Genomic DNA, 21,319 nt, shown 5'->3' on the forward strand with positions numbered 1-21,319 from the left:
ATTTATTTGGGCTGCAATTTCTGAGGCTGGTAACTCTAATTAACTTATCCTCTGCAGCAGAGGTAACTCTGGGTCTTCCATTCCTATGGCGGTCCTCATTAGAGCCAGTTTCATCATAGCGCTTGATGGTTTTTGCGACTGCACTTGAAGAAACGTTCAAAGTTCTTGAAATTGTCCGTATTGACTGACCTTCATGTCTTAAAGTAATGATGGACTGTCGTTTCTCTTTGCTTATTTTTTATTTATTTATTTTATTTAACCTTTATTTAACTAGGCAAGTCAGTTAAGAACAAATTCTTATTTACAATGACGGCCTACACCGGCCAAACCCGGATGATGCTGGGCCAATTGTGCGCCGCCCTATGGGACTCCCAATCACGGCCGGTTGTGATACAGCCTGGAATCGAACCAGGGGGGTCTGTAGTGACGCCTCAAGCACTGAGATGCAGTGCCTTAGACCGCTGCGCCACTCGGGAGCTGTTCTTGCCATAATATGGACTTGGTCTTTTACCAAATAGGGCTATCTTCTGTATACCCCCTTACTTTGTCACAACACAACTGATTGGCTCAAATGCATTAAGGAGGAAAGAAATTCCACAAATTAACTTTTAACAAGGCACACCTGTTAATTGAAATGCATTCCAGGTGACTACCTCATGAAGCTGGTTGAGAGAATGCCAAGAGTGTGCAAAGCTGTCATCGAGGCAAAGGGTGGCTACTTTGAATAATCTCAAATATATTTTGATTTGTTTAACACTTTTTTGGTTTGGTAACTACAGGATTCCATATGTGTTATTTCATAGTTTTGATGTCTTCACTATTATTCTACAATGTAGAAAATAGTAAAAATAAAGAAAAACCCTTGAATGAGTAGTGTCCAAAATTTTGACTGGTACTGTATATATATACACACATTTTGAACCTCAAATGGTCTCCTGATGTACTTTAAAGCATTGTTGTGGACTTAAAAGCTCAAATTTAGTTGTTTTTCTATTTAAAAAAAATCAAATAAAAATAAGTGATGAGTGAAAACCTGCAAAACAGGGAAAAATCTGAAACCTGGAAAACAAACTCAGAAAACGGAAATAGGCAAAACTGAAAACAGTTTTATAGGGCCCTATGTTATAAGACTCATTATCTATTCCTGGGTTACTTTTACATATTTTCCTGCTGTACCGAAACGAACCGTGACCCCAAAACCTCAATATGTACCGGACCGTAGGTTTGGTGAACACCCCTAATCATTATTGTAAAATGGATAAACATTCCTTAGAATGAATAGAGGCTCGGAAATGGCAGTGAAATCATAGATAATGAATGATTCTTTAATTGAAGAAAGCAACAAACAAACAAAAATACATTTGCTGTTGCTGTTGGTGGTGACAGAGGGGTTGGGTCAGGATGGAAAGGAGACCAGAACAATCTCTCCTTTTAACACAAATCATAATCATCTTCATTAATGCACAGCTCAAACAGCTGGTTGGTTCGCTCTACCAGATTACCATGGAAACGCTGAAACTTTAAGCTAAGCAGAGAATCTCACTGAAAAATCTAAATGAATCAAGTCTAACTCCAAGAGAAACACAAATACGCTTTCTGAAAACTTTAGTCCTGGAATTTGAGCTTTTTTTTCTCCCCCCTGGCGTTTTCTTAAAATAAAAACTTGATGTATTTGTTTCAAAACATGAACATCAAAAAAAAAAAAAAACATTTCTGCCTTAAGACTAAATGACTAGCAAATGAATTAACAATACCATTACTGTCAATGTCAATATGATTACTTATATTTTAGTATATTTTCTTTATTAAATGTCATCTTTGTGGTTTGACCGCAAAAGTGATGATGTCACTGTGTCCTGCTCACAGAAAAATACACGTCCCAATGGGCGGTGGGTGGAGATTCCACTTAAGGACCAATGGAATGGTCTAAAAATGTGCCAACTCCGCCAACCGGGGGCCACGCAAAACAAACTCGCCCAATGTCTCAAAATTGCAAATTCCGCCGCCCTTTTTAGAGTGACGTCAAACCAAGAAACTGGATTGTAAAAACCCATAGAAAAGCCACCCTAAGTTGAGTCTCAGGGTCCTCAAATGGCACCCTATTCCCTATATAGTGCACTACTTTTGACCAGGGACCCTATGGGTTACTTTAGCCCTAAAGTAGTGTATGGAATAGGGTGCCATTTGAGACACATAACCTGTCCTAAACCAAATGATCACCTGACACCTCTCAGGTGTAATCATCATGTCTTGAACTTCTTCTCTGAGGTCTCCGACCCCCCTGACCCCTCCCCAGAACCCTCCCCTGACCCTTGACCTCTTGACCCCAGGTGAGTCCGTTTCAGCGCACCCTGGGCTGGGGCCGGGCCTCTCTGAGACGATGATCCGCCCTCCTCTACCAGAGTCCTAGTGCCTGCTGATTTCACCGCTAAGGTCTCTCTCTCCCCCTCGGAGTCTGAGGATTCAAACAGGTCTGGAGCCAGACGACCCCTGCAGCCTATCGGCACCCCAGGGCTGTGGTGCCTGGAGCGAGGGGTGACCCAGCCACTATGATCCTCTTCCTCTGCCTCTTCTGGACTATCCAAGCCCTCAGCCATTCTCTCTAAAGCAGCCCCCCTCCCCCCCCGCCTTCCTGCCCGGGACTCGGTCCTCTGCTGCAGGGCGTCTTGAGACAGAAGGGAGGCAATGAGGAGCCCCTCCTGCTCCGCTCGGTCATCCTGGCTGTCCAGAGACACTGCAGGGCTAGAAGCAGCGAGGGTGTGAGACTTGCGTCTCCCCGTTTTAGAGCCACTCCTGTGGGGTCCGACCTGGACCGAATCCTGGTCCTGCTGCAGATCCGTGGAGGATGCAGAGGAGGATGAGGCCTCGTCGATGGAGATCTTGGGGTAGGAGCAGGAGTCGACCCCACCGGGGTACAAGGCCTGGGCGGACTCGGGGCGCCCCCCACTGGACCGGCGGGGGAAGTGAATGCGTCGTCTCCGGGCTGCGGTACGTTCTCTCCTACTGGCTCTCCTCAGCTCCTCATCCTCGGAGCTGGTGGAGGAGGTGGAGGAAGAGCTGGAGGAAGCGCCGGCGGGGGAGGAGGTGGGGCTGGAGAGGGTGGAGTTGTCTCGGGGGCTGGGAGAGCGAGGCCGGGGCATGGGGTCAGGCCAGAACCCACTGGAGTCAGAGTCCTCTCCCACCAGATCCAATAAGAACACAGACTGCTGATATCTGCTGCCACGCCTCCTCGGCTGCAGCGCCTCCACCCCTTCAGGATGCTCCTCCCCCGATGCCTCGGGTGCAGCCAACGAGGACGAAGAGGAGTGGTCTGAGTCGGCGGCAACAGCAGCAGCAGCAGGTGGTACAGGCATGGCGACCCCGGTCCCAACCAGGGCCCCGGAGCTGTCTCTTACAGCCTGCGTGGAGCGTCGGCCCCTGGCGTGGAGCTGCAGGATGGCCCCCTCACTCAGGTCGCTGTCCGAGTCCGAACTCCAGCCCTCGATCTCCCGACGCACCAGAGAGTCAAAGAAGGCCATCATACGAGGGTCCTCCTGGATGGACTGAGATGAGATAAGATGCAATTGTACTTAATGAATCCCCCCCAAAATGTGTGTGTGTGTGTGTTTGTATGGGCGTTATATAGGGAAAGGTAGTGCGCTGTGTAGGGAATAGGGTGCCATTTGGGACTGTGACCTGGTGTTACCTGTGAGACGTAGTCGTGGCTCAGGCCGCTGCCGCTGTTCAGCACCAGGTTGATATATTCCTCATGGCTGTACAGGCTCCTGGATTTATCCTCCACACAGCCATCCAGGTCTCCCACACTCTCCGGCTGCTGGTAGGGGCTCCACGCCTGGGGGAGGGAGGAGAGGGGAGCGGGTGGGAGGGGGAGAGGGGAGCGGGAGGGGGGAGGGGAGCGGAGGGGGAGAGGGAGCGGGAGGGAGAGAGTGGGAGGGAGGGGAGCGGGAGGGGGAGAGGGGAGCGGGTGGGAGGGGAGGGAGGGGAGCGGGTGGGAGGGGGAGGAGGAGGACAGGAGGGGTTTCAGGGGGGGAGAAACAAGGGGTGAGGGAGGAGAGCATGGTTGAAATTGAACACCTGGTTGGGCCTGTATCAGCTTTCACACCTCTGGTACGTTGCAGAATAACGAACGAGGAAGAACGTATAACAGCAGCTTTTTGGAACACCTGGAGGACGGAGGTTCTGATGAATCAACACCCTATATCCTTTTCCTTTCACAAGCTCAGGCCGCTACGTTTGTCTGGGCTGGAGAGTGGTAGAGACAGACAGTGGATAGTGGTGAGGAGACAGAGTTGTCTCGATCCGTCTTCACCTCAAGCCCTCGGAGACCCATATAGGGGAATCACCTAGAGAAGAATGTTGCTGGCTTTACCTTTCAGGAGTTTGAGTAAAAAGAGCTAATTCATTCATGCCAGACGATCACAATCAAGTGTATTAGACATTCTGATGAGACTTTTGAATGAGCACCCACTTTGTCGTGTTAACTAGAAGTTTTGTTTGTGAATATTTTGAGGGTAGGTGGCATTTAACATAACCACATGTAACATATGGGCTTCCATTAGAATACACATCAAAACTACAAAGTTACCTCACTTTTACATTTTTCGAGTTCTAACATAAAACCGAAGTCATGCCGTAATTTTTTATTTATTTTTTTGCGGGGTGTGACGTCATATGGAGGATCCACACAGCCTATTCCCTACAATGTAAACTCCAACATAAATATCTTCAAACGTATAACTTCAAATTAAACCAAATCTTATGCACTCATGACTACTGGTTTCAATAAAATTTTCAACGTATTTACAAGAAAATACTTTATGAATTTGCTAATCAGCTTGCAAGGTTGCTATCCAAATAGCCTGCTAACGTTAGCCCTACCAGCCTGTAGCGCTGCAGAGTAAGCATGTTATCACTCGGTCTCCCGAGTCTTCCGAGTGGCGCAGTGATCTAAGGCACTGCATCGCAGTGCTAGCTGTGCCACTAGAGATCCTGGTTCGAATCCAGGCTCTGTCGTAGCCGGCCGCGACTGGGAGACTTATGGGGCGGCGCACAATTGGCCCAGCGTCGTCCAGGGTAGGGGAGGGAATGGCCGGCAGGGATGTAGCTCAGTTGGTAGAGCATGGCGTTTGCAACGCCAGGGTTGTGGGTTCGATTCCCAAGGGGGGGTATGATTTTTATTTTTTTATTCTCAAACAAAATAATGTATGTACTCACTAACTGTAAGTCGCTCTGGATAAGAGCGTCTGCTAAATGACTACAAATGTAAAAAAAAAAAAGTGTTATCAACACCTAGCTAGCTAATTTACAGCTTTAATAGCAAATTGAGCCACGTTAAAGTAAACCAACGTTTTCGAATTACCTAATGCCATCTAACCAGTTCGTTAAAATTATCATCTTAGCCAGCAAGCAATCTAGCCAGCCAGCTAACGTTAGCCATTTTAGCCTGCTAGCTAGCCTAGCCAGCTAACTAGCCAACCACCACGGTCGTCGTAGCTAAGTAGTAAGCCAAAATAACAATAGCCAGCAGATAAAAAAGCAACAAGAGAGCGGAGACTTACAGATTGACAGCTGATGCCCATCCAATGGTAAAGACTGGCTGAGTTAGCTACCCAAAGAGGGAGCCAAGGAGGGAGGCGATTCAGAGGGGGAGGCCATTCCACCAGCCAAGGAAGAGTCAGTGAGGGTAGCTAACCCAATAGCGATATATTTGCGAGGTAAATCTGAAGTAGATCGATTCCAGAGGCGTTCATCCAGAGGCGGCATGGAGGCGCAGGACAGGAGACGACGGGAACAGTCAACAAGCCACCGGTCGGAGGAAAACTCCAGGCAGACGGAAATCACCACAACAGCGCGTTGGCACTAAGCCAAGGTTGAAAAACTCTGGCACCCTACTTTAGAGAACAGGTCGAAAAGTTGACCAAACAAATAAAAAAGAGGAAGAACAGACAAGGTACTAAAATATTAGAGCAGGCAGGAATGATTTTCCACTTTCCTTTTGAGCCCGAGGCAAGCCTTCCGGTGCAGGAGAAGTCACAGCTGCCGAGCAGGATCATGCAGTCCACACACGTGGGGAATCTGATTGGTTGTTTACGTCACACGTCCTCGTGATTGGTGGATTGTAGCTCACCACTGCCAACACTCAGCCTGCATGGCTGGCTAAGATTAGCCAGAATCTCAATACGACGTTGAGAAATAGTGCATTCTGGGTAGTTTCGAAGATATCTGAAAATAAGTTAATAAATATTTTCAAAACATAACTATTTTGGGAGTTATAGGCAACCACATCGTGACTACAACTAAGTTACTATGTCTTCGACCACACTACGTTGTTACTTTGGTGAATAAAAACTCATGCTACCTACCCTTTAAAAGTAAGTTCAAAGACAATTGAACTGAGAGGAAATTAAATTGCGTGCAATGTATTGACATGCACGCATGACGCACATGAGGTTGTAATGACATGAATCAATCACGTACCAAGTCATTTTACAAATAACTGTAAGTACATCACTGGGGCCAAGCTTCCTGCCATCCAGGACCTCTATACCAGGCGGTGTCAGAGGAAGGCCCTCAAAATTGTCAAAGACTCCAGCCACCCTAGTCATAGACTGTTTTCTCTGCTACCGCACGGCAAGCGGTACCGGAGTGCCAAGTCTAGGTCCAAAAGACTTCTCAACAGCTTCTACCCCCAAGCCATAAGACTCCTGAACAGCTAATCATGGCTACCCGGACTATTTGCACTGCCCCCCCACCCCATCCTTTTTACGCTGCTGCTACTCTGTTAAGTATTTATGCATAGTCACTTTAACTCTACCCACATGTACATATTACCTCAACTACCTCAACTAGCCGGTGCCCCCGCACATTGACTCTGCACCGGTACCCCCCTGTATATATAGCCTCCCTACTGTTATTTTATTTTACTTCTGCTCTTTTTTTTCTCAACACTTTTTTGTTGTTGTTTTATTTTACTTTTTTATTAAAAATAAATGCACTGTTGGTTAAGGGCTGTAAGTAAGCATTTCACTGTAATGTCTACACCTGTTGTATTCGGCGCATGTGGCCAATACAATTTGATTTGAAGTCACACACCCACACCTTAACTGTTATAAATGATTATGTAAAATTGTGATAAAAACTCAATGTCGTCACGTACCTTGAGTGACGAAATTCAACCATGGAGTGATGAAAATCAAATCATGACATAATAATGAATTGACATGCACGCATCACGACGATGAAAATGGGAGATGTCACTGATGATGACATCACTAAACGTACCTTGATGACCTTCTCGACCCCGGAGGAGCAGATCATATAGGTGCTGGGGTTGAACCGGACCTGGTTCACGATGGAGCGGTGACCCTTCAGGACCATGAACGCTCCGTTCACCACACGACCCGGGCCTCCTGGGGGAGCAGGGCGGAATAAGGGAGAGATTATAATCTGTGACACAGATTGACACACCGATAAGAAACACACACAGAAGATTGACAAACAATACAGAAACAACCACCCACACACCCTCTCTTACCTGCTTCAGGATCCTTTGGGATTCTCCACATATAAAGGTTGAAGTCATCAGATCCCGACAAGATGTACTGGAGGAGGAGGACAGCAGAGATTAAGACAGCTCAACCCCAATAGCACCCTATTCCCTATGTAGCGCACTACTTTTGACCAGAGCCCTGGTGAAAAAGTAGTGCACTACATCGGGAATAGGGTGCCATTTTGTCCTCGGCAATAAAACACATCATGGTGTAGCAAACAACTATTAGGTCATATTCTCTGCCCCTTCTTGATAAAAAGAGGAGGTTGATACCACACAATAATCACCAAAACAAAAAGTTGGCTAGATAGTCAGGGAAACATCTACAATTCCTTAGGATCCCTAAAAGAAAGAGGTGATTACTCCATTTCAGAAAAGGCATAGTGTGCATCCCAAATGGCACCATATCGGTTTTTAAAAAATAGTTCACTATATAGGGAATAGGGTTCCATTTGGGACGAAACCCATAGTCAGACAGGACAACAGAAACTCAAACATCAGGCCCAGTCCTTTTTGAGTCAAGGGCCTATATTCATAAAGCATTGGAGTGAAAGGCGCCGCATTGATCAATCCGACGTCTGCATTGGCCGTGCAGCATTTCCGTTGATAGGGCCTCAGCAGAAGTCAGGGCATTCATACTTCCTGCGCTTCGCCGAGCAACGCAGAGCTGTTGTCAAGGAAGTGAGTTTGTGTTTTATACAGGACCTCCCGCCCCCCGCCTACCATCAACCAATCATGTCTTCCGCATTGTTACAACATGAGAGGCGCAGGGCGATGTGGTATGGAGCTCAATTTGGCCTCTGCGTGCCTCCGGAGGCTCCGCAATTGCGACACACCATCTACACGGCGCCTTCGACCACATTTTAGGATCAAGCATAAAATTGAAATCAGTTCAGTTTTGTCTTTTAGCTCATCATGAATAAGATTAGAGGTACAGGACCTGATCCTAGGTCAGCAGCACTCCCGACGCTTTATGAATAGGGGCCTCGAACCTCAGTGTAAAACAAGCAACATGTTCAGTACAGTACAGTAGACAGACTTATTTATGACAAATCTCTTCTCCGAGGGAAGAAACTTCTACAAAAATGGGTGTAACTTCTACAAAACACACTGAGCAGAAATGTGTTTGCCATCTGGTGCCAGACAACTACGCGCCAAACCAAGCCAGAAGAGATATATGTATATATTTTTTAATGACACAACATCTGTCTCACTAGGGTAGGGGTCTCCAACAGGTCGAGTAGCTCGCAGCCCAATTAGGAGTAGGTTTGCCAATAAATTCTGAAAGTGCATGTATTTTTCACGAGTTCCACCGCAAACTGTCAAAACAAAAATCTCACAGTTTATCAGACACCTCATGCTCCCGGCTACTATCCAATCAAATCCACAGACATTATCCCACCCCTAGTTAGCCACAATTGGCTTAAAAAGCCAAACATCTGCCAATACTGCCCCCTGTAGGTCTTTGTCGTGCGTGCGTTTGTCTACTGTTCACGTCGATAATGATAACGGTATTGTGGTGTGGGTAGACAAAGACTTTCCCCAAAACCTTCTCAATTAACTGTTAACTGCAAAGTAGGCTTACCTGGCAGAATGATGTCATGATTATTTGTATCAATCGGGTGGGCATTTGTTTTGCTAACTCTGTCATGACATCATTGTTTTGCTAACTCTGTCATGACATCATTGCTAGACCCCTCTCTTAAAATGCACAATTAAAGGGGTATTACACACAAAAAAAAGCATCGACATGGGCTCATAACATCCAATTTCATTCACACAAAATTGAAAGCGCGAACCACCGCATTTAACCATGGCAAGGTGACTGGGAATATGGCAGAATACAAACAGTGTAGTTATTCCCTCCGTAAGGCAATCAAACTGGCAAAACGTCAGTATAGAGACAGAGTGGAGTCACAATTCAACGGCTCAGACACGAGACGTATGTGGCAGGGTCTACAGACAAACACGGACTACAAAAAGAAAACCAGCCACGTTGCCGACACCGACGTCTCGCTTCAAGACAAGCTAAACACCTTCTTCGGCCACTGTGAGGATAACACAGTACCACTGACGAGGCCCACTACCAAGGACTGTGGCCTCTCCTTCTCCGTGGCCGACGTGATTAAGACATTTAAGCATGTTAACCCCCGCAAGGCTGCCGGCCCAGACGGCATCCCTAGCCGCGTCCTCAGAGCATGTGCAGACCAGCTGGCTGGTGTGTTTACGGACATATTCAATCTCTCTCTATCCCAGTCTGCTGTCCCCACATGCTTCAAGATGGCCCCCATTGTTCCTGTACCCAAGAAAGCAAAGGTAACTGAACTAAGGTGGTGATGGTAGGAAACAACATCTCCACTTCGCTGATCCTCAACACTGGGGCCCCACAAGGGTGCGTGCTCAGCCCCCTCCTGTTCTCCCTGTTCACCCATGACTGCGTGGCCAAGCACGCCTCCAACTCAATCATCAAGTTTGCAGACGACACAACAGTAGTAGGCTTGATTACCAACAATGACGAGACCGCCTACAGGGAGGAGGTGAGGGCTCTCAGAGTGTGGTGCCAGGATAATAACCTCTCACTCAACATCAACAAAACAAAGATGATCGTGGACTTCAGGAAACAGCAGAGGGTGCACCCCCCTATCCACATCGACGGGACCGCAGTGGAGAAGGTGGAAAGCTTAAAGTTCCTCGGTATACACATCACTAACAAACTTAAATGGTCCACCCACGCAGACAGTGTGGCGAAGAAGGCGCAACAGAGCCTCTTTTTTTACATTTACATTTTAGTCATTTAGCAGACGCTCTTATCCAGAGCGACTTACAGTTAGTGAGTGCATACATTTTCATACTCAGGAGGCTGAAGAAATTAGGCTTGGCACCTAAAACCCACAAACCTTTACAGATGCACAATTAAGAGCATCCTGTCGGGCTGTATCAACGCCCGATACGGCAACTGCACCGCCCGCAACCGCAGGGCTCTCCAGAGGGTGGTGCAGTTGCCGTATCAGGCGGTGATACAGCCCGACAGGATGCTCTCAATTGTGCATCTGTAAAAGTTTGTAAGGGTTTTAGGTGCCAAGCCAAATCTCAGAAACTGCCACCCTCCTGGGCTTTTCCACGCACAACAGGGTCTATCTCACCTGGTCCTCGTCTCCAGCGAAGCAGCAGCTCTTCATGGTACAGGAGTTGAAGTAGCCCTGGTTGTCGAACTGGAAGCTGGGTAGGCGTGAGTGTAGCTCGTAGAGGACTGGGGGTAGCCTGCGCCGCAGCGCCAGGAGCTGGGTCCCCGTGCTGTTGAAACGCACCGACATGGCACTCTGGAGGGACATGCTGCCACCGTACCGCAGCAGAGAACTGGGAGGGATGGAGAGAGAAAGGAAGAGAAATGAGAGGAAGGAAAGGAAAAAGTATTGCTCTTTGGGGTCTAGGCAGACTGTTAAAGCACTTTGTGAAAGCTGCTGATGTAAAAAGGGCTTGATAAATGTATAAATAAATAATATAAAGTTCGTAGATAGAGCAGTAAAACAAAGGGAGGGTAATTAGTCTGATTACATATAGAGGCAGTTTCAGTGTTATATGGTCAGAATAGAAGCAAACAGAGAGGGATGCTATGTTAGCTAGCTGGCTATGGCTATCCAAGACTGGAACTCTTCCAAGTCAAGGTAAGCTTTTGGTTTTATTAATTTATTGCCACCGGAGCCCGCCGGTTTAACTGCTAAACTGCTTGCTGCTGACTGTACACTGTACTAGGAATGGAAGCAATTAGTGTTGTCACGATACCAACATTTTACAAACGATATGATACCAGGACAAGTATCATGATACCGAGTAGTATCGAGATACCACGGTGGAAAGAAATCAGTTTCCTAGCATCCTGTTCACCCTGTCCCCCCAGATAGTAAAAACCTTTCATTGAAATTCACACTTCTACTCAATACAACAGATTGAATTTAACTTCACACTCCTTCAGTGTATAATAGAATGCTGCAAAGAATGGCTGATTTGTTCATATTTGCAAAGGCCTACCTGTGATTTGGCTGGAGGAATATACAGTGAGCTCCATAATTCATTGGACAGTGACCATTGTTTTGTTATTTTGGTTCTGTACTCTAGCACTTTGAGTTTGAAAGGATACAATGACAATGAGCGTGAAGTGCAGACTGTCAGCTTTAATTTGAGGGTATTTTCATACATATCGGATGAACCGTTTAGAAATGACAGCACCTTTTGTACATGGTCCCCCCATTTTAAGGTACTACAAGTATTTGTTAAATTGGCTTCACAGATGTGTGTCGTTAGGCAGGTGTATTCATTTGTGTCGTTAGTGAATGCAGGAGAGCTGTTGATGAATAGTAATGATTCTAGACGTTGCTATTGCCTTTGGAGGTTGTTATTGGGGTGTGACAACATGAGGAAGACAGCAGTGTCGATGCAAATGAAGTTGGCCGTCATAAGGCTCAGAAATGAAAATCAATCATTCAGGAACATTGCAAAAACCCTGGCCATGCCCAAGTCAACAGTTTTGTTCATCATTAACAAGAAAAAAACAACCGGTGAACTCAATTATGTCAAAAGACCCGGTAGACAGAGGAAGACCACTGTAGTGGATGACCGGAGAATACTCTCTATGGTGAAGAAAAAACCCCTGATAACAGCCCAACAGATCAAAAACACTCTCCTGGATGCAGGTGTAGATGTGTCAAAGTCTACCATACGTAGAAGACTACACCAGCAGGACTACAGAGGGTACACTACAAGATGCAAACCACTGATAAGCCTGAAGAACAGAAAGGCAAGATTACAGTTTGCTAAAAAGCACCTAAAAGAACCCCAAGAGTTCTGGAAAAAAATATTGTGGACAGATGAGACAAAGATTAACATGTACCAGAGTGATGGAAAGACAAAAGTGTGGAGAAAAAAAAGAAATGCCCATGATCCAAAGCATACCACCTCATCCATGAAACATGGTGGAGGGGGTGTTATGGCTTGGGCCTGTATGGCTGCCAGTGGAACAGGCTCACTTGTCTTCATCGATGATGTGACTGCAGACAGAAGTAGAACAATGAATTCTGAAGTCTACAGAAATATTTTATCTGCTCAGATAAAACCAAATGCCTCCAAACTCATTGGACGGCACTTAATCACGCAACAAGACAATGACCCTAAACATACTGCTAGAGCAACAAAGGGGTTTTTGATGGCCAAAAAGTGGAAAAACCTTGACTGGCCGAGTCAATCACCAGATCTGAATCCAATTGAACATGCATTTTACATGCTGAAGAGGAGACTTAAGGCAATAAGTCCCCGAAACAAGCAGGAACTGAAGATGGCTGCAGTACAGGCCTGGCAGAGCATCAACAGGGAAGATACCCAGCGTCTGGTATATGGCGATGCATCGCAGACTTCAAGCAGTCATTGCATGCAAAGGATATGCGACCAAATATTAACAATGATTACTTTATTCTACATTATGTTAAACTGTCCAATGATTTTTGATGCCCGAAAATGGGGGGGACCATGTACAAAAGCTTCTATAATTCGTAAACGGTTCATCCGATATGTATGAAAATACCCTCAAATTAAAGCTGACAGTCTGCACTTCACCCTCATTGTCATTGTATCCTTTCAAACTCAAAGTGCTTGAGTACAGAACCAAAATAACAAAAGAATGGTCACTGTCCAGTGAATTATGGAGCTCACTGTACATGCATAATGATCTGCATGTCATTGTGTCAGTAAGGGGAAAACACTGCATGAAACCTTCTTTACTGTTCAGTTAACACAGACACACACTCTCCCCTCCCTCTCTGTCTCCGTCACTCTCAAACACAAACACACACACACACACTCCTCCAACTTCAAAAACGTTAGGCACCTAACAGAATTTAAGGAGCACCAGTAATACATATTTTTGACACACCTACTCATTCAAGGGTTTTTCTTTATTTTTTACTATTTTCTACATTGTAGAATAATAGTGAAGACATCAAAACTATGAAATAACACACATGGAATCATGTAGTACCCAGGAAATTGTTTAACAAATCAAAATATGAGATTCTTCAAAGTAGCCACCCTTTGCCTTGACGACAGCTTTGCACACTCTTGGCATTCTCTCAACCAGCTTCATGAGGAATGCTTTTTCCAACAGTCTTGAAGGAGTTCCCACATATGCTGAGCACTTGTTGGCTGCTTTTCCTTCACTCTGCGGTCCGACTCATCCCAAACCATCTCAATTGGGTTGAGGTCGGGGGATTGTGGAGGCCAGGTCATCTGATGCAGCACTCCATCACTCTCCTTGGTCAAATAGCCCTTACACAGCCTGGAGGTGTGTTGGGTCATTGTCCTGTTGAAAAACAAATGATAGTCCCACTAAGCACAAACCAGATGGGATGGCGTATCACTGCAGAATGCTGTGGTAGCCATGCTGGTTAAGTGTGCCTTGAATTCTAAATAAATCACGGACAGTGTCAACAGCAAAGCACCCCAACACCTCCTCCTCCATGCTTCAGGGAGGGAACCACACATGCGGAGATATTCCGTTCACCTACTATGCGTCTCACAAAGACACGGCGGTTGGAACCAAAAATCTAAAATTTGGACTCATCAGACCAAAGGACAGATTTCCACCGGTCTAATGTCCATTGCTCGTGTTTCTTGGTCCAAGTAAGTATCTTATTATTATTGGTGTCCTTTAGTAGTTGTTTCATTGCAGCAATTCAACCATGAAGGCCTGATTCACACAGTCACCTCTGAACAGTTGATGTTGAGATGTGTCTGTGACTTGAACTCTGAAGCATTTATTTGGGCTGCAATTTCGGAGGCTGGTAACTCGAATGAACTTATCCTCTGCAGCAGAGGTAACTCTGGGTCTTCCTTTCCTGTGGCGGTCCTCATGAGAGCCAGTTTCATCACAGCGCTTGATTGTTTTTGCGACTGCACTTGAAGAAACTTTCAAAGTTCTTTAAATTGTCCGTATTGACTGACCATGTCTTAAAGTAATGATGGACTGTCGTTTCTCTTTGCTTATTTGAGCTGTTCTTGCCATAATATGGACTTGGTCTTTTACCAAATAGGGCTATCTTCTGTATACCACCCCTACCTTGTCACAACACAACTGATTGACTCAAACGCGTTAAGAAGGAAAGAAATTCCACAAATGAACTTTTAAGAAGGCACACCTGTTAATTGAAATGCATTCCAGGTGACTACCTCATGAAGCTGGTTGAGAGAATGCCAAGAGCATGCAAAGCTGTCATCAAGGCAAAGGGTGGCTACTTTGAAGAATCTCAAATATAAAATATATTTTGATTTGTTTAACACTTTTTTGGTTCCTACATGATTCCAAATGTGTTATTTCATAGCTTTGATGTCTTCACTATTATTCTACAATGTAGAAAATAGTAAAAATAAAGAAAAACCCTGAATGTCAAAACCTTTGACCGGTACTGTAGTTAGTCTTCCATTAGGCCTGTATGAATCCAACCTTTTGGAGCACATTTCATGAGTAGCAGATCCTTGTCCTTACTTCCTGGTCAAATCAAATTAGCCTTGACCTACCGTCAAGTCACCAGGTTGTTAGCTAGCTAGGTAACAGTTTAAAAACGGCCCCCGACATGGTTTGTGAAATTATATCAAATGCGCGCGAATCCCCCGGTAATATGGGTCATATTAAAATTTAAATTACAATATTTATTGAACCGTTTAGGTTAGAGAAGAGCCGTTTTCTTTGCTGTAAAGCTGCGAGCGGTGCTCCATCTCCCCTCTCTGGCACTCAGAGGCTACATGACAGTGAACTTTCAAAATCTACTCAGACTGGTCTGTGCTCTTGGTTATAACAGGCGATGAAATCATACAATGTATTAACATTGCCAATGTAACACATGTACAAATCTAGCAACAGAAGACTCATCAGGGTCTTGGTCTGGATCCCCGCTCCCTATCATGACTAAATTATATATTATTATTTTTACTGACGGAGGAAAAGCTCCGTGAAGAACAGACTCAGAGAGAAGCAGGTGAGTGAGGTCTGGTAGGGGATGCAGCTGGCTGATTACAGCTGCCACACGTGATATGCGCATGGAAGTGAAGTGGATATTATTGGACCTGCTCATACAAGGAGACTAGTGACTGTTCGCTTAAATTAAATTGATAAACAAAACTGACTATAAACATTTTATTAACAGGCGCCAGCAGGTTCTTTAGATCGGTAGGGCTGAAAAAGTCAGTAGTATCATATGAAACGGTACTAGGATATTCTAAAACGTTGGTATCATAAGTATCATGACGTTTTTGGCACCATGATATTACAGTGGTCCCGGTATACCGTGCAACACTAGAAGCAACGATTTAATAATAAAACAAAAGTGCCCTCTGGTGGACAAATTGGGTCAGACAGATGCTGGATTACGGCCTGAAAGTTCTAAGAGTGAAGAGTGTTAAAAATTTAAAATGTATTTAGGTTCTGAAGTTCTAATAGTGACAGTTAACGGCGTCCATGTTGTCTCACGTGCGAGGTTTGCGGATGTCCCAAAGCCCCACCCCCTCCTTGGAGTTGGCTGTGGCCAGCAGTCGGGGCTCTGCGGGGTTGAACATCACGCTGTGGAAGGCTGACGGGTAATTGGCCAGACAGAAGGGCTCTGAAACACACAGGGGAAGGACATTTAACTCAGATGACATGTTTATTGATCAGGGGGGGGGAGGCCTATTGCATGTTTCATATACTGTAATACACTGAAATGATAGCTTTATATACAGTAATACTCTGAAAACTGTCTGCTGTTGTAAATATTCAGTCAATGACAGAAGGGCTCTAGAACACAGAGGGACAGATTACATTATGTATGGTAAGATTTTGTTTTTGAAGCACAAACTTCAATCAAATGTTTCATCTAACGGTTATTGATGGGAGGAAGCCTAATGCAATATGTTGATCAAGTCTCCTGAAACCGATATAGAGGCCTACCAGTCAAGGAGCTACAATGAATACAGGAATAGTCTTAATCTGTGTCTAAGAAATACCTGGGTTTACAGACCCCCAGATTACTTTAATTTGAGAGCTGGTTTCCCGGACCCAGATTAAACCTATTCCTGGACTAAAAACCATCTCAATGGAGTCTCCCATTGGGCATGCTTTCTAGTCCAGGGGTAGGTTAATCTGGGTTGTACAGGAAACCTGCCCTGATCGTTTCAAAACACAGACTGTCTGTCTGTCTGCTTCGAGATTAACAGGTTAATCTGAAGGTCATTTGTACCCATATGAAAGTGGGTTAGTAGGGCAGAGTTTGTCGGTTTGTTTGAGATGATAGGCCTGAGCAAGGATCTGTGCAGAAACACTTAGCCCAATCCCCTTGAACGCATTGTGTAGCTTATTTCTTGGTATCACCATGTTAAGTGGGAAACCAGCCCAGGCCCTCAATGTTTAAAACACCACTGCTCCAAGATGAACTCGTTAGTCTGAAAGTAATTTGCACACACATGTAAATGGAGTAGGGTAAATTACGTGTGTATGCATGCATACATACGTGTACTGTGAAATGCATTCCTGGTGACTACCACATGAAGCTGGTTGAGAGAATGCCAAGAGTGTGCAAAGCTGTCATCAAGGCAAAGTTAGGCTATTTGAAGAACCTCAAATAAAAAAATATATTTTGATTTGTTTAACACTTTTTGGGGGGTTAATACATGATTCCATATGTGTTATTTCATAGTTTTGATGTCTTCACTATTATTCTACAACGTAGAAAATAGTAAAAATAAAGAAAAACCCTTGAATGAGTAGGTGTGTCCAAACTTTTGACTGGTAGTGTATGTATGTATGTATGCATGAATGTATGTATGTTAGGTACCTCCGTGTGGCGGCTCCCGCGTGTCCCAGATGAGGACCCGTCCGTCGTCAGAGGAGCTGGCGAACACGTTGTCGTTAACGGGGCTGACTGACAGGCCGTACACCGCATCATCATGGAGGAACACGTTCAGAGTCTCACCCCTGGAGGAACAGAATACAGCTGTATTTAAATGTTGTTTGGTTTATAAAAACAAGAGGTCTTACCTCTGCAACAAGACATCTCTATTTTTAAAAGACTATGTTCCAATGTCCATATATTAATACTAGCATACCACTTAGAATTAAGAAATGTATTGGGCATGAATTATAAGTACTATGCTATTGGTACAGGTGTTTGCATAAATGTGTCGCTGATAGAGACAGGGTTGTAATTTCAAAAGCATATCATTTGTGAATAATACATTAACCCGCAGCTAAATGCATGAGGAGCTGGGTCGGGGGTCAATACCATTTCAATTCACAAAGTAAACCAAATTCCAAATTTTTCTAATTGGGAATGCATTGAAGAGAATTAGAATTTCAGTGTACTTCCAGAATTGACTGTAATTAAAATAGAATTGAGCCCAACCCGTGCTGAGGAGTATTTCAGACAGAGTAAACATTGCGGGGAGCCTTGTGGCAGATACAAGGAGAACCGGCATAGGCTGGAACGAGCTGGAGAAGACTGCACAGAACAGACAGTGACGAAGAGGAGTGGTCAACGTCCTTCGAGCCTAAAGAAGCGACGGGCCTAAGTCAGTCAATAAGTACAACATCGCAGCTGACGATGACGATGATTGGATGAAGATGAATAATCCTACTCACCGCTCTACATCATGAAGGATGACCTGTTCATCGTTGCCTTTTAAAAACAAGACAAGAGACAACAAATAAACATGAAACAAACAAAAAAAAAAGGTAGCACTTGCCAAATCTAACCCCAATAGAAAACACTATATTTCAAGGGTATTAGGGTACCTATGTGAGGAACGACTGCATGACACATCCACAACTCATAGATAAACACATTGATAAGCGATGCATAGTGTTAAGCACATACTTACGTCAACAACTGCATGTTTTTCATTGCAGTATTTGTGACATTACTGATACACAACAAATATATAAAAACTTCTGGTTAAGACAAACTATTAAGCACAGCTTTTGAATTTGTTATGCGTGGTGTTAGCCATCAATTCTAATGGGGGTTTCTGAACATAACATATCTATTTCTATAAACAGCTGAGGTCAAGTAACTCAAGCCCTCTACAGATCACTGTGAAGTGAACCACTAACCCAAGATAGCCAGTAGCGGCCACCTGGCCTAGACACAGATCTGTTTGTGCCATCTTGCCAAATCATATGTCATTGTTATGCCAAACAGGGCGGCAGGTAGCTTAGTGGGTAAGAGCGTAGTGCCAGTAACCGAAAGGTCGCTGGTTCTAATCCCCGAGCCGACTAGGTGAAAAATCTGTCGGTGTGCCCTTGAGCAAGGCACTTAACCCTAATTGCTCCTGTAAGTCGCTCTGGATAAGAGCGTCTGCTATATGACAAAAAATAAATAAATAAAAATCTAATAAAATAAAAATATTTCATAAAATAATAATGTATTATTATTAATATAATAATAAAATGTGCAGGTCAATGTTTGGCATGACAATGGCTGTGTCCCAATCGACAAGAATGCTGCCTTTTGAGGAAGGACGTTAACATTGGTGTGTCCCAATCCCAAGGTTCCTTAAAATGCTGCCTTCTCAAGAGTGACAAGAAGTAGGCAAGATGGCACAAACCGATTGGGTGAGCGGTGTTGGGTGAGCGGCTAGTAGCCACCACCCACAGATAGTCTTGATCTATTCACTCAAGTCCAGGGTTTCTTCTGCATGGAAAAAGTATTGGGTGAGCGGCCTAAATATTTTTTCGGGCTGCCTATGTACATTTTTTTTTGGGGGGGGGGATGGGGTAAATAATTGTTGGGATGGAAAAACGTTTTCAGTGTGAACTTAAACCAACTAAAACCAGATATAAAGTATGCAGAAAAGATAAATCGACCTATATATTTTTTTGCAAGATATTTGAGAACTAACAATTACCCCCCAAAAAAGGTAGACAGTCAGGTAGAAACAAAAATTCCAAAAATGATGCAATCAGGAGTATTTTTGTCATGGCATGGGGCCCCCATTGATTTTGTTATACTGTTTGAGTCACTCAGATAGCCTAAACCATGGGGAAATGTGTAGAATTGCAGGAAATTTGCTTTAAAATTGGAAATGTTACCTCTGCAGCCAACAGGAGGGCCTCTAAAAAAAAAAATACGTCAGCGACCGCACCCCCTAAGTCCCACTCTGTGTTAACTAATGAAACTGATTAAATGATAGATTGATGGGCGATGGTCTGTCCTCTTACCCCCAGAGAACACCCTCTTGTTGGTGCTGTCGAAGGCCAGGCAGAAGATGTTGGAGAGGTGTTCTCCCTTCAGTTTGAGAGGCTTGGCTGAGCGGGCATGAAGTGCTCTCTCCATGTTCCATAGCAGCACCCTGCGGTCATCCCCTCCTGTGGCAGGGAAGGAGGGAGAGAGAAAGACAGAGAGAGAGAGCGCGAAAAGAAAACAGAGAGAGATAGAGATGGGTGGACAGACAAGACATTGTAAACACAGGCCAAGTTGTTCTACTCCACTCTGAGGACTTACTCTGCTTGCAAGGCCCACCAGCTGTGAAACACACCAGAACCATTGCTCTTCTAAATCCAAACTCACCTATACTACACCAAAACTGGAATGGGGAAGGGACTGGTTAAAAGTTGCATAGTTAGCCAACTGCATAACGTTATTAAAACCATAACTAGTTACCTACCGGTACCCAATGTCAGCCTATTTCAAAAGGAAGGGGCAGGAAATGTAGAACTGTGTAGCTAGCTAGTTGTGTCTGCTGGCTAGCATGCTAACCTAGATAGCCAAAATGATTTAACCTAACTAACCAAACCTATGTAAAAACCTGACCTGCACATTTCAGCGTTTTCTTGCTCCTAATTAACAACTTTCAGTTTGGCAATAGATGAACAGGGAGCCAAATGTGCATATGCTGGCTCGACCAGCCAACTAAGCTTGCAATCTGACGTGCAAGCTTAGCTAGTTAGCTGAAATGTGTCAACAACACACTAGCTGCTAGGTTAGCAACTATGCTAACTAGGGATGATCTAGAGCTACAAACTTACCCGACACAAGGTACTCCCCTCCATTGTTGGAAAACTCTATGGCGTTTACACACCCGAAATGTCCCAGCATATCTTTCTTGTAAAGGCTTGTGCATCCTGCCAACCGAAGCCTCTGGAATTCTTCCTTCATCAGCGGGTCCCCGAAAAGCCTTCTCTGGGACAGAAAGCCCACAGAGGACCGCATACCGCAACCCTTCACCTCCTTCATTTTTTCCTGGAGCAGTTAGCTAGCCTAGCCAGCCAGCTAGCTTGCGATTCCTCATCAACTTGTGCACAATGCACATCCGCTATTTTACTAGCTATTATAGAAGTTTCTATCTGCAATAGGCCTGTCTCTAAAAGCTACATGATGGTGAAGGAAGATATTCCCGAGCGCAGTGCTGTTGTTGATGTCGTCGTTGATTGCTGCGCCCCGGCTCTGTAGCAGTCGCTTCCTGCTCTGCTGCAAGCTCCTCGATCTGCCTGGCACAAACACCAGCTGACCCCTCAAAATCAATCAGTTAGCCTCCCCCATAATTTGAATTTGCACCATGCATTGTACAAAGTGTGTTATGGTCTCACATTTGGCAAATTTACCTCACCATAATAACATTTAGGCTAGCTGTCACTTGAAATTTGCACCAAAAAAACAAACAAATAACAAAACAAGATTCACATCACATTAAATAAGTCAATCAAAATCAGGCATTTTAGTGTCTAGTTTTATTATCCCCAACATTAGGATTACAGTG

The 21,319-nt window shown here is 44.8% G+C and overlaps 1 protein-coding gene across 2 annotated transcripts; it reads right to left on the reverse strand.

Annotated features, from left to right (window-relative positions):
• Positions 1-1,299: 1,299 nt before the first annotated feature.
• On the reverse strand, positions 1,300-21,038 carry LOC121539084 (DDB1- and CUL4-associated factor 5). Of its 2 annotated transcripts, none has more exons than XM_041847325.2 (10): positions 20,589-21,038; positions 19,782-19,928; positions 18,204-18,240; positions 17,401-17,540; positions 16,062-16,191; positions 10,693-10,906; positions 7,535-7,601; positions 7,282-7,409; positions 3,686-3,832; positions 1,300-3,533 (listed from the first exon to the last, which is right to left on the reverse strand). In XM_041847325.2, exons 1-10 carry the CDS (start codon positions 20,794-20,796, stop codon positions 2,244-2,246), a joined length of 2,508 nt encoding a protein of 835 aa, XP_041703259.1. In that variant the 5' UTR covers positions 20,797-21,038; the 3' UTR covers positions 1,300-2,243. The 2 variants fall into 2 exon arrangements, with proteins under 2 accessions (XP_041703259.1, XP_041703258.1); XM_041847324.2 differs by having other exon boundaries at positions 1,300-3,542.
• Between the last annotated feature and the right edge of the window lie 281 nt (positions 21,039-21,319).

This window comes from Coregonus clupeaformis, chromosome 25 (assembly GCF_020615455.1).
Source record: "Coregonus clupeaformis isolate EN_2021a chromosome 25, ASM2061545v1, whole genome shotgun sequence".
NCBI lineage: Eukaryota > Metazoa > Chordata > Actinopteri > Salmoniformes > Salmonidae > Coregonus > Coregonus clupeaformis.

Excerpts from the sequence above, each read along its gene's own strand:
- LOC121539084 (XM_041847324.2), bottom strand. The coding sequence starts at position 20,796 with ATGAAGGAGGTGAAGGGTTGCGGTATGCGGTCCTCTGTGGGCTTTCTG. Across the intron at positions 19,929-20,588 it reads AGGGGAGTACCTTGTGTCGG|GAGGGGATGACCGCAGGGTG; the intron begins GTAAGTTTGTAG and ends TCCCTGCCACAG. Across the intron at positions 18,241-19,781 it reads CAAGAGGGTGTTCTCTGGGG|GCAACGATGAACAGGTCATC; the intron begins GTAAGAGGACAG and ends TGTTTTTAAAAG.